The sequence below is a fragment of the Strigops habroptila genome, chromosome 4 (assembly GCF_004027225.2).
Source record: "Strigops habroptila isolate Jane chromosome 4, bStrHab1.2.pri, whole genome shotgun sequence".
Taxonomy (NCBI): Eukaryota; Metazoa; Chordata; class Aves; order Psittaciformes; family Psittacidae; genus Strigops; species Strigops habroptila.
Genome location: NC_046358.1, coordinates 79,037,122 through 79,050,976, shown reverse-complemented (window position 1 = coordinate 79,050,976; position 13,855 = coordinate 79,037,122). Strand labels below are relative to the sequence as shown.

The window sequence follows — 13,855 nt, the reverse complement described above, 5'->3', positions numbered from 1 at the left end:
TACAAGCACTTAACTATATATTTCTAAATGTGTTCTATAATGTTCATCACAAAACCGCAGTAAATGTGATTCCAGAGGGAAAGCTATAATGCCTCGTGCACATATGGCATACGATTTAACTGAATTTAATTTCATTAAGTAACACTCACTTTGCAATTTAAAATATTCTACTTACAGAGAGAAATTACGATTTTTTCACTCATCAACAGTTGCAAACAACAGCATTTTTAAGGCTTGGTATTTTCTTAATTTGCTTTGAAATATATTTGCATCTCATCTTGAAAACAGGTATTACAGACAATAAAAAAATTAATCATTATCTTTTGTACCTGACTAATGAGGTTCAGAAGGAGTTTGCCCTCTGAGCCAACCAGGCATGTCAGCAGCTGTGGAATCCAGGCCAACCACTGAATAGGTGGGACACCGATACAGTACTTGTCTACTGCATCTGCTAAGGTGTTCTTATCATCATCAAAACTCAGGAGCCAAAGAACCTAAAAGAGGATTTCAAGATGACATCTCAGCACTTAAATTCAAGACACATCAATCATTATGTTGCACAAAACCCTCACAGATATATTAACAGTTCCCTCCGACACAAGAACTTCTATTCATTATGCTTGGCCAATGTAATTTTTTAATTTAAATGTAATATTTAAAGGATGTTAAAAAAATAAATGCAAGTGTACTACTTGCTGTGAAACAAGACAGAAAATAATGAAAGAGCGTGACTGCATTCCACAGATTCTTTGGGTTTTGCTTTGGGGGTGGGTGGGTAGAAAATGAGGCATGTTTATAGAACCTAAAATATGCTATTCAAATAAATTAGCTTCAATGCAAGAACTTGAGTATTTCTATGTGTGTTTTTAATTATTTTAATGTCCATCTCAAGAATACTTTTCCTACAGTTTAATTTAAATGAAAATATATTAAGCACTGACTAAAATCACGAGCAGTTATGTGACCAGAAAGGGAGAATAATAACCTTCAGAGTGGTATGAGCCCACCTTTAATCTAAAAAGAAAAATATTTTCTGTGTTTGTTTCATGTTCAAAACAGATTGTCTTCCACAGTCTATTTCTTAAATTCTCTTCATGAGAGAGATTAAATATCCCCAAACTGAGAAATACACAGAGCTTATTTTGGCTGAAATATTGTTGAATTACAAGTAAAAATTTACAGAAAAGGCTTATTTGGAATAATTTTCAATACTGAGTTAAAAGTTAATATGAATTACCCATTGTAATGATAAACAGACATAAAACTATGCTACTTTTTGAAGGGCCAAATGATGCCTTTCTGCAAGTATTTCACCACATCATATAGTACAAATGCTGGATGCAATTTGTCCCCTTTCTCTCACAAAAGGTTCCATACCTAAATAAAACCCCAGATATCCCAATGAAGTAGAAAAACCAAAGATGAGTTACATGCAGTGACCCAAGAGCAACCATATGCAGATTTTCTGCCTAAATTAAAGCCTTCCATCAGTAACTGGTACATCCCTAATTTCACAAATCTGGGCATTGAACATTATCCCAGCCTTTTCTGAAGAGGTGCAGCTCCAGTTCTTTTTTTCAACATCTAGATCCTACCTTTGCTAAGTACTTTCTTGATTTGCTCTCGTTCTGATGACGACAGGCATGCAGGTAGCAAGTAATAGCAGAGACACCCAGGTGAAGCTGACGTTCTTTCACGAAGATATTCTCCAGGTAATCACCCCACATTGCCCATGCTTTCACAAGCACATCATGCATTTGCACAGCTGCAGAAAAAGCTTTGTTTGCTTCTTCAGACCTGCATTGTGACAAAAAAGAATATTAGTTTTATACTAACAAAAAGTTACTAAATTATTAAGTCAGATTTCTGACAGGGTACTCAATTACTTTCTTACTGGTATTTTTACATTAAGTTCTCTAGTAAGGTCCCTTATGTCTTTTTTGTCTTAGCTTTCCTTAAAGTTCAGCACCTATGAAAGTAAATGCTTCAGAATGAAAACACTTCATAAGCATTTAAGATCTCCAGATACTCCCTGGAAAAAAATCTAAAAAACTTCCAGTGCACTGCAATTGCAACCCAAGCAATGATACTGGGAGAAAGAAGAATGAATGATAACACAAAAAAAGGTGCTTCTCTGCTAAGCAAACAAGAAGTAGGAAAAATACAAGATGGGAAGATGTTACATTAACTATCTTTTCACCATACTTAACCATTCTCCCACCAAAGCCATGAAAAAATTTACAATCAACATGATCTGGAAAAATCAGTTCCTCATCCCCACATCTTTAAGAGTTTAGTTTTCAACAGGAAAAATGAAGAAATATGAAGGTTAATCACGTAGTTCTTGGTCACCAAGAGGTTATTTGTTTGATACTTCTGAAGTCTTCTCCAGGTTTCCTCAAATGTTCCTAGTCCAAGGTTTGGCATAATTCATCCCAATATATATACAGCCCTTAAATCCATTTAACTTTTCAGGCATAACGATAAAGCATGAGAACACTACCACACACATTACTGAAATGAAGAACCCTTTAAAGCATTCCAAGATACATTATTACTAGAAAGTGCTTCATTTCTCCCTTACAGAATGAGCATTGAAATAAACCATACAAAAGTCATATAATGCTTGTTTGACTGATTTTTAGAAATTAACTGGCATATATTTTTATATAAAAATATTAGCTTGGAGGATTATAGTGATAAATTTAAAAGAGTAGCTATTGAGGCAAAGCCACAAAAAGGAAAGCAACTTTGCCAAAGTTTCTATTATTTTCTACGTTATATTAATGTTACTGGCTTTCAGAGGCTTTCTGTACCCTAGATCGAGGTTCTGAAGTGAACTACCACAGCAGCAGCCTGATAGATGACTTTGTATCACTACCTCCCCTTTACAAAAAGGAGACTTTTCAGTCCGTTTTCTTTTCTCCTTCTCTACAATTCATCATTCTTGACACCTGAGCTGACTTTTTAAAAATGGTTTCTATCACTTGGCTCAGCAAATGGGCAGCACAGGGAGATGAAAGAGCAAAGGTGACCTTTAACTTCCACTTCAGTTGACACACAGGTAATCAGTAGTCACACATTCTCAAGTTCAATGCTGCCATTGGTCCTAACTGTAACCTTCCTAAATTCCTGACCTCAACCGCAGTGCTAAAAATGCCTGTATGGTTTTGGATAAGGTTAAGAAACTGTAAGTACATCAGAACCATGTTTTAAACAGGAACCTTTATCCATTCTACCCTGAAAGAACAAATAGAGACAGTTTAACTGCCTTTTCTTTATCTGCATGAATTAAAATTCTAAAAGATGAGGAGGGGGGTACACTTTCTTCTCTTTTGCCTCAACTGGAACTAAGTATGCTTATGGCCATAAAAAAAGCCCACTGCACTTTCCATCAAAGTAACTGCATTCTGCCTATTTAAAATTCTCTCTGGTATCCACAGAAGAAGATATTCATCATTTCCTGACTTGAAATGTTGTGTGAGGTTGCAGTGTACAGCTTAAAATCTGATGGATTTCATTTCATAAGTGTCCACAATTGTAGTGGTAAAGGAATTATTCTACCCATACATAACATGTAGCACTACTGCCATTATATGCCATGCATACTAAAAGCTGTTGAAATCTGAAAGGTTTTTTTGGCATCATCAAACAAAATCTGATTGCTGAAATATCTGTTTACTGAATTCAAGAGAGATGTTCTTCAAATAATAAAATGCCAGACAGCACAAAGCAAAAATCTTACAGAAGTAGATGTGTGAAAGCAAGGCTTGCACCTAGGTGTTTGATTGCCGCAATGCAAGATGTCTCCAAAGCACACCACATTAGTCGTTTCAATTCAGTTATCTGAAATGAGCGTGGCATTGCCATATAGCATCACACACCAGATTTGTCTAAACACTTTGAACTATGCCACCACACATCTTCCTATGCCTTAACCAGTTGCAGTTATTGGAGGGATATATACAATGACAATGAAACAGAAGTGACAGAAACAAAGAGGTAGGCTAATATTGTTTAAGTAGCTGTAAGCTTATACACTGAAGATTTTTTTTCCTTGGTTTTATATATGATATTTACATTAAAAACATAATTAAAACAACCTCCTTTGTCAACTACACTAAGACATGAGTTAGACATCAGGTTGCTAAGTACTCACATAACCAGGGAGGGAAAAGTATTTAAAACACTGTCGTGGTTTAAGCCCAGCCAGTAACTCGGAACCACGCAGCCGCTCGCTCACCCTCCCCCTTCTTCCTCCCCCTGCTCCCGGAAGGATGGGGAGGAGAATCAAAAGACTGTAAATCCCACGGGTTGAGATAAGAGCAGTCCAGTAACTAAGGTATAATACAAAACCACTACTGCTACCACCAATGATAATCATGATAAGGGAAATAACAAGGGGAGAGAATACAACTGCTTACCACCTGCCGACCAATACCCAGCCCGACCCAAGCAGAATCCTGGCCTTCCAGGTAACTCCCCCCAGTTTATATACTGGGCATGACGTGCTACGGTATGGAATACCCCTTCGGCCAGTTTGGGTCAGGTGTCCTGTCTCTGCTTCCTCCCAGCTTCCCCTCCTCCCTGGCAGAGCATGAGACTGAGAAAGTCCTTGATCAGAGTAAGCATTACTTGGCGACAACTAAAACATCAGTGTTATCAGCACTGTTCTCAGGCTAAAGTCAAAAACACAGCACTGCACCAGCTACTAAGGCGGCGAAAAGTGACTGCTACTGCTGAACCCAGGACAAACATGCTGCAAAGCTTTGGACAAGCCTGTTCTCCCTGCCTCTTCCCTTCTCACCCCTTGAAACAGAAAACTTTTTAAAAGAACTAGTGCAATGTTTGCTTTAACTAGTTCTTTCCTATAACACTTAGAAATATGACCAACCATTACATTTTCAAGCTACAACAAACTCTCGCCTGAACTTTTACTTTCTTATACAGTTGTGACAAATTTTAGGCTGGTATAAACATATGGAACAACTTTCCTGCTCAAATACTGTGTTAAAATACTTCAGCTGCATTTTTCTCTGATGTGTGCTAATGCCTCTTCCAGCCAACATACTTACTTGTTAATCTGTGCCAAGAACATTCCCTTCAATGCATAAAACTCAGCAGTCATCTCCTTGGTGAAGTACTTCAGATTGGTTGATTCAATAACTTCGAGACCCTGTTAAATATACAAGCCTTAGTGACAAAAGCCTTCTAAAATGGAAGGTTTTAAGATGAAAGTGCCATAAAGTGCCATAAAACAACAGCCAAAACATTCTCTTAAAATTTAAATAGCATGAGTTTCTAGCATTTAATTTTCATTTTAAAAAATGTGGATTGGCAACAATTTTAAGTTTCCACTGGCCTATGCAAAACTATTAGATGCTATAGACAGCATTCATGAGGTGATGGGTTATCTTTTCCATCTTGTTCTGTTTTTATGTTATATTATTATATATATTATGTTATATTACATTATTATTATAAGGTCCCAGCTTGCTGACCTTGTAATCATATGTCAGTGGGGTTTGCCTACAATCATTTTTCCTTTCCTTTTAACACATTCCATTTCACTTCAGGTTGCCAGCATCCATCGCTCATGAGTCAGACACTCAAAACTGACTTAGAGCTCCAGTTAGTCTTGCAATAGTGTTGTTTCTTTCTATTGCAAATCACATATTTTTCAAAGTCTATTCCATTTATCTATCATCTCATAAGATTTCAAAAAACACATTTCCACTTTACTTTTTATTCAGCTAATTTTTTATATAGCCACAGTATTCTGTTTAAAGAGGATAAGGACTAGTTTTGACTAACAGTATTACTTAAAACAACACTCCATGCATAGGTATAACATAGCCAACGAAGTTCAGACCCTGCTCTATATACAGGCAATTTATTTAATCAATGTATCTGATGGCCCTTGTAATCTTCCAAGTCACAACAACAACAACTTCAGAGATAAAGCTACCGTACCTGCATACACTCATTTTTGCCCATGACTCCAGCCAGCTGAAGATAACATTTAACTTGCTGGCGAATCTTCTGAAAGCAGTCCACAATGGGCACAGTTGGAATTGTATGAATGCGACTCAGTATATCCAGAGCTACGTTGACCAGCCCTTGTTTTCGAGCTATTTTTCCATATTGGATAATTGCCGATGCAGAAGCATGAACTCCCAACATAGCATTATTGGAACTAGGATCATGCTGAGAACTGTTTTCATATGCAGTTACAATGGCTAGAAATAAAACATAAAATGTCTGTCATTATAAATGAAATTATATATACAGCAATATCTTACACAGCAATACATATGAAATGATGACTTAAGATAATGAAACACTTAAATGGAAACTGAATAAAAACAACCACTTGGAAAAAAACCCAACATTCCTGTATGTTTAAATAACAATAAAAAAAATATACAAATAACTTATTTCAAACAATGTGTTGTCTGGAAAATTACATGATGAATGCATGCTGGACCAGGCGGTTTTACCCTGGTAATGATGCTGTCTCCACATGAAAATGCTGCTCCAGTGGGATAAATCATCTGACACAATAGGTAACCTGTTCCTCCAAGTCTTTACAACAGTCTTCATATCATGTAAGCTGTTGTTCCTCCCCAGATTAGTTGGTTGCAATCCTGCATTTATTTGGGCTGCTTCTTGAAGTTCAATTATTTGTTGTGCTGCCTAGAAAACATTAAACGATATCAATATCATAGAAGATAGTACAATGGCCAATTTCATTGTTAGAGAAAGGTCTCTATGAATGATGCCACCTTTAAATGATTAAGTAAAGATGAAATTATTTATGCTGGTTTAGTGACCTATTAGCTGCATAAATGACCTATAACTAACCTGATCATCAACAAAATAGCAGAACAATCCATGAGTTTAACTAGTCCTTGATACTACTAGTCCTTGATAGTATTCAGATGAAAATTCCCTAATCCTTTATTTTGAACTGCAAATGCTTCACAAGTTATTCTTCAGATGGTAGTTTGGCTTTTAAGAAAAAACAAGCCAAACCAACTAAAAACACACCAAATGAGAGAGTTTACTGCAATCTACGCTTTCTCTTCATCTCCATCCTTCTCCCCACACACATCTACATAAAACCACAGGTTAGAATTAAATTCTATCACATAGGTTTGAACTTACATCAACCCTAATCATAGAAAAGCACAAGTAAATATATATGCAGTCTGCTAAATACAAGAGTCAAGTATAAATACTGACCTTAAAACTTTTAACAGAACTTACCAGTATAAATTCCCTGCTCATGCCCTGACTTCTTGATGGAAACTTCTCTCATAGAATGAATCATAGAACCACAGAATGGTTTGGGTTGGAAGGGATCTTAAAGGCTCATCTAGTTCCAAACTCCTGCCACCTTCCACTAGACCAGGTTGCTCCAAGCCCCATCCAACCTGGCCTTGAACACTTCCCAGGGATGGGGCAACCACAAGCTCTCTGGGCAACCTGCTTCAGTGCCTCTCCATTTTAAGCCATTCCCCCTTGTCCAATTACTACTTGTCCTTGTCAAAAGCCCCTCTCCAGTTTTCTTGTTGGCCCCTTTAGGCACTAGAAGCTGCTCTAAGGTCTCCCTGGAGCTTTCTCCAGGCTGAACAAGCCCAACTCTCTCAGCCTGTCTTCATTTAACTGGAATGTGCAGAAATATTATCTATGTGCTCCTGAAGGTGCTATTTTAAGATACTCTGCAAAGACCTTAGCTTTGAGAAGTTACTTAAGTTCAGAATAGTTTTTCACTGACATCTCCTATCCTCAAATTAATAAGAGGACCAAACAGAAGATGGCAGTAGTCTCAAACCTACTAAAGGTAGCAGACATTTTGTTAAAACTTCAACAACCTGAAAAAGCCCACAAACTTTAATGGGATTTAATTACCTGTAGTACAATAAAACCAATGTAGTATTCTCTAAGCTACCACTTGTCAGATAACAATTGTATTCATTGTTAATCAACCAAATAAGATAACTATTCGGGGAGGGGCAAAAAAAGGCAGTCCAAATTGACAGAGTGAAATCTCTTGAAACAAAGTAAATTACACAAAGTATTATTTTCCTACAATCATCTTGGTATCAGCTCTCACAATAGCTTAACCTTCATCACACACCCATTCATCACGTAAATTTAATTTTCTCATGGGTATTTAATCACATACTATCTGATATTAAAAAAAAAAAAGTAATTACTGCAGTGCAAATTCATGGCTACATTTGTACCTCTGTCAGTCATGGACTAATTTATCATTTCTTCATGAGGCATATATACACATTAGATTATTTTAAAAGCTTGATTTAATTTATATCTGAAAGCATTTAACTACTTTATTTAGCAATACTAATCCTTTCATGCTGCAGATGCTACCATTCTTAGGGGAGGAAAAACTTTAAATACCAGTGAAAACTTAGCAGGAAGGAATTATTTTCATCAAGAAGATTTCTAGCCCTATTGTACCAGCTCAAACAAATGAAACATTGTACCTGTTTGCCTGACAGCTTCCTCTTAATATGGAGAGGATTTCCATATTCATTCACTTTATCTGATGAATCAACTTATATCATAAAAATTTGGAGGTATGGGCTGCTGTGTAAACTCTACCCACAAGAACAGTCATTTTAGTAGAGGTACCTTGGATCATGCAGTTTTAGTTATTTATGAATCACACCAGGCATGACACAGGATGAAACTACTGAATTACAGAAGCCACTCTAGCAAACAGAACTCAGAAAGCAAGGTCCTCTGCATTTCTACAGATAAGGTTCATTCATAGTCCATCAAGAAATGCATCCCTGTTATGAAATCTCAGATTGTATGCACTGATATTTGCAGAATTTCTCCCCTGGTGATGAAAGGTTCCCTCAACAGTAACAAGAGCTCATCTTCATCAGGTACATGTTTATCAGGACACCTAAACAGGAACACAGTCAGCCTAAACAAAAAAAGAATGGCATGTTTTGTCCACATCACATACTGAACACAATCCTGCCCCAGCCCCACTTCCACGCCCTGGCTGCAACTGTACAATACAAATCTGAGGACACATGATTCATTTTCAACAAGCTTCTGGAAGCATCTCAACACCAAATCCTATATTTTGAAGATGAGCTTAGATACTGACTTCCATTCAATTATACTTGGCAATAACATCTACTCTCAAAAATTCTCTTACTGTTGCAAAATTAATTATTTACACAATTAAATCCAAGAGAAAACAAAAGGGTGTCGATATTTCACACATTTCAAAAAGAAAGAGAAGTCCATCTTTGTTATGGTGAAATAAGTGTAAAAGTTGCAAAGGACACAGTTATGCATTTTTTCACCATGTAATACATGTTATTTCATCTCACGTAAAAATTAAACAGCATAGTCTGTATGATCAGAGTTGTGCCAGCTGCTTCCCCAAAATATTTCCAGAGGCAAAAAAGTGGTCTCAAGAGCTTACAAGCTCTTCCTGACAGGACGAAGAACAAGTACTTTTCCCTATTTTCTAAGTGGACCATTTGCAAGTAACATGTATGCCAAAGAGAAAGACTAAAAGCACAGGATTTAAAGACATCTTGTTTTGAATTTGAGTTGTCAGTGTTGTATGAACAAAATAAAAGCTTTTTCACAGCAAAAATAAAGATGTACCTGGTGTATGTACAGCATCGTAAAACCAGTTTATGTTTAAATAAAGCTGGAAAGCAGTACATTCTTTGCCTTATAATATTTAATGATTTGAGGGCTAAAATATGGCACACTTAAATAAGCACTAAGAACCTGTTTAGCAAGGATGAAAGAAAAGTAATCTTTTATTTTCCTTATTCCAAGCACACTCTTTTAGAGAAACAGAAAATAGCATGTTCCCTTTTGAGCGGAAAATGCTTTTATGATTCAGAAGCAGCTAATGAGCTCCACCTCCTCCTAGAAATGCATGACAGAGTTAAGAAAAAAGTCAAAAAATGGCACAAAAAAATGTTAGCTTTGCCCATCCTCTGTGTACATACTGGGTTATCCAACTGGAAAGTTACTCATCCTTTATCGAGGATGATAAATCCTTTAGTCAAGGATTCAAGCAAACACAGGAGAGTTTATTTGAACATCAGTGCTGTTAGAAGTCATGTGCAATATACTGCCATAATTTTACTGGACAGTATGAGATTTAAGTTACAAACTTCTTCCCCTATTTTAAATGCTCTTGACAAAGAATTAAGCTACTTAAGATCAGGAAACACTCCACTTTTGTCAGGGGTTTTTTATTTGTTTCTGGGGGAGGTGCTGGGGGTTTTGTTTGTTTCTGAGGTTCTTGTAACTCCGAATTCATCAGCTGCCCCTCATTTCATTCTGGACAGCACAGCTCACTGCTTCACTGCCAGAATTCTGCCCCTACTTTAGGAACCAGCTTCTCTCAAAACTTTATGCTTGCTTTGTCCATTTTTCTCCAGAATCCACACAGATCTCTCTCAGATCATGAAGTAGTAAGGCCATAGGGCTCCATCCACTTCTGAGTCAAGCGGTCCACTCCTCCTCACTTCAGCAAAAGGCCCCTGACAGCGGTTACCATTGACTCAAGTCTTCCAGCTGACCTACTCACACAAGTGCTCTACTGACTGGAATTAAAAATTAACCTTTTCAATCAGCACAGCTAAATTTGGACTATGTGCACCCACATGTAGACAAGGAGCATTACCGAAATGCAGCCTTCCACTCAGACCAAAGACATTTTCTTTCCTGTAGCTGTCATCAGATTAGATGAGGGCAGCAAAGATCACTCTTCCCAACCCACGACACCTCCCAGTCTGTGAAGCAATCTGATTCACCATGGGAATTCTTTTTACAATGTTATTACAACATTTCAATGCAATGGTGAACAGAACCTGCCAAATGAGCTAGCTGGACAACTAACAAAGCTGAAGACTGATGCATGAAGCTTTGAAGTACACATGTAAGTTTACCTAATGAAATCCCCTCTCCTTTTCAGCAGAACTGTTACACAATTAACTCCCTGCCTGGTGAGAAATATCATATACTGAAAGACTAGATTCCTTCCTGCCTTCTTCCCCTGATGTGAACCAGAACATTTAGCAATATAATGTAGAAATGACAAAGAAAAGGTAAGGCTCACACTGGCCTGAACCTACAGTATTTTTCCTCAAGCTAGCAGTGCTCACCCAAAAAGTTCTCCACTAACAACAGACTTTTACAGTTTCTGGTTCTTTGACCTTAAAGCTAAGGCCACAGGGATGCTCAGAACTTGCTTAGCCTCTTGAGAATGCTACTCCTCAAAGAAACACCAGCGATTCTCAATACACTTTTCCCTTACTGAACTAACTGTTCATGCCCCAATTTAAAATTTAACAGTTTGAACTGAAAAGAACACTTAGGTTATTTGAACACTTCTGCAAATAACATAATGCAATAACACACCCACCCAATACGGACCTCGCTTCAAAACCCACTGAATCTTGGAGATCTCCAAGTACTGCAGTGCATTATGCATTAACCCACAAGAAAAAGTTGAACCATCTGCTCAATTTTTAAATAGCTACCTCTGTATGCCACAAACAGACGGGATTCAGGTAAACTATAACAACTTCAAAAGGAAGGCAAATCAAAATGCACATTCTGCAACTTTTAACAAAAAAAAACACCATAATGAAAAATTGATCAATACTATACAGTGAGGTATTTTATGTTTATAGTTCCTAAGAGTTCTGAAACCTGCTACTGGCAATAAAAACCCTTTCATTCTTACCTGGAGAAGGGGAGTATGAACATGTGAGACTACGTGAGGAAGCCTTCGCCATTCTCGAATCGCTAAACTACTCGCCATCTCTACCAGGCGCTCAATGAAGTTAAGCTGTTGCTCTTCTGGATGGCAAATTGCTAAGTATCCTCTGTACATATTCACTTTCCAGGCCATCTCTTTTGGGCAACTCAATTCCACCTGTAATGAAATGGAAAGAAGTCTAGTAAAGACCATTCATACTCAAAGAGCCCTCTTAAGTAAACACTCAGTTTTATTTTCTATGAAAATTAGCTAATTTTCTTATACTATCAGACTAAAATATCAAAATTTTTGGCATTAGAAGAGTTTCACCTCTCTTAAAGTTATCGGCAAGGGCAGGCTAGCAAATAAATTGCCAATTCAGCACCAGAGCAGAAGTGCCTGCATACAACCTGCTGTTAGGGTATTTTTTCCCTGACAACTGCAGTGTAGCTCAGACAGCTGAGCAAGCTGAAAGCAGTCTTGCAACAGGAGCATGAAGCTTGCTGCAAACCAATTCACCCCGTATAAAGAAAAAAGGTGATTCTCAGCAGATAACACATACTACCTCCGAAATGGTTCAGGGACTCCAGAACAAGTAATGTCAACTTCTCACTTAAAAGGATCCCATCCCTGTATGTCAGCACATTATGCCAGCATTATACTGCCTAACTGCCTGCTCTAGGACATTACTAAGTTTGTGAGTATAAACAGTTGATAACTTGGTAAGTAACTAACCTCCCCATTTCTGTCAATGTGATTTCTGAGTACAGGGGCAAAGTCAGGTCAATAACTTTAAAAATTATTTTAAACCATTCTCTTAAAATCCTGGAAGAGTAGAAATATGGCAACTAAAAATAGCAAAGTGCCTGAACTGTCCTGCAAGGAAATTATGTGAGTATTTTAAAGTAAACTTGTACTTGTCACTAGCTGACACTGCAGGCTTTAAATATAGAACTTCTTCACTTTTCTTTCTTCCACTTTACATCAAGCCCTTTATGGTTTGATATGCAACACAGAAATCCCTCTGCATTATCTTCTTGTTGATATACTATATCTTAACCATTACAGTTGTTATTTCTGTTATCCTAAACTGACTTTCATGCCTGAGCCAGCAACAAGAAACTGCCAGGTAGCAAGCTTACACTTACACAGTGAAAATAATCTTTCTTTATTGCATTATCTACTGGATCATTAAACACAAAGGCAATGTGAGCAAATGGAAATGAGACTTGGGTCCTATCAAAGGCCACTTGCTGCTTTAATAGCTCAACTTTAATAGGTAGATTATTAAAAGCATTTCACAAAGATTTACAAAAACTGATATTATTTGCCATGCTTTCTGACCTCTCTTGTGAATCAATCATGGAACCTGATACAAACCAGCTACATTAAAGAATATCAGTAAAATTGGAGTAGTGAGTATAGCAGCATAGAATCAATTATTCTTTCACAACCTAATATTTATGCAAACATGTCCTGACACTTCTACAAGATTCTGAGTAGAGCCACAAAAGCTCCATTTATGGCTTCAGCAACATCTTCTCCTTAGTAGTTTAGTAAATGTCTCATTACCGAGAATATCTCATTTAATACAACTGCAGCTAAAGCATATCAGCAGTTACTTGTGGTTGTCACTTCTACTCAGTTTGCAAATCTCCAAAACCAGAACCTGCCAGACATGATCTATTTCATCCTGTTTGAACTCAAGGTTTATAATATACTGTACAATACAGTTCTTATTTTAGGCATTAAAGGTTTCTCAAATAATATTATTTCTATAATTAGACACTGAAGTTGCATACTTAAATAGGACATAAAATACTAATTGTTGTAAGAACAAAAGAAGTTAGTTAAAATGTAAATATAACCCATAAGACAATTTTTGTCATGTATACACCTTGCTACTTACAGATTAGGCTTCTCATGGGCTGATAAAAGATAAAATCCATCTTCAGAAACACCCATTTAATTTGAACCATCAGTACTACAAATATGGAACAAATCCATTTCAAATGTTGCAGTGGTTGGACACCCTTAATTTAGGTTCTATCAAAAGACGCTACCTTTAACTAA

At 37.1% G+C, this 13,855-nt stretch overlaps 1 protein-coding gene across 8 annotated transcripts in view; it reads right to left on the bottom strand.

Moving 5' to 3' along the window:
• Nucleotides 1–13,855, bottom strand: part of TRRAP (transformation/transcription domain associated protein) — a 100,615-nt gene that overhangs the window by 22,398 nt on the left and 64,362 nt on the right. For 6 of the 8 annotated variants that reach the window (XM_030482728.1, XM_030482727.1, XM_030482732.1 and 3 more), the window contains 6 exons: nt 11,768–11,959; nt 6,468–6,696; nt 5,974–6,239; nt 5,076–5,176; nt 1,596–1,797; nt 330–494 (listed from right to left, as the gene is read on the bottom strand). In XM_030482728.1, the coding sequence (XP_030338588.1) occupies nt 330–494; nt 1,596–1,797; nt 5,076–5,176; nt 5,974–6,239; nt 6,468–6,696; nt 11,768–11,959 (1,155 nt within the window). The remainder of the gene's footprint in view (nt 1–329; nt 495–1,595; nt 1,798–5,075; nt 5,177–5,973; nt 6,240–6,467; nt 6,697–11,767; nt 11,960–13,855) is intronic. The other 2 variants (XM_030482733.1, XM_030482734.1) reach the window with 1 other exon arrangement.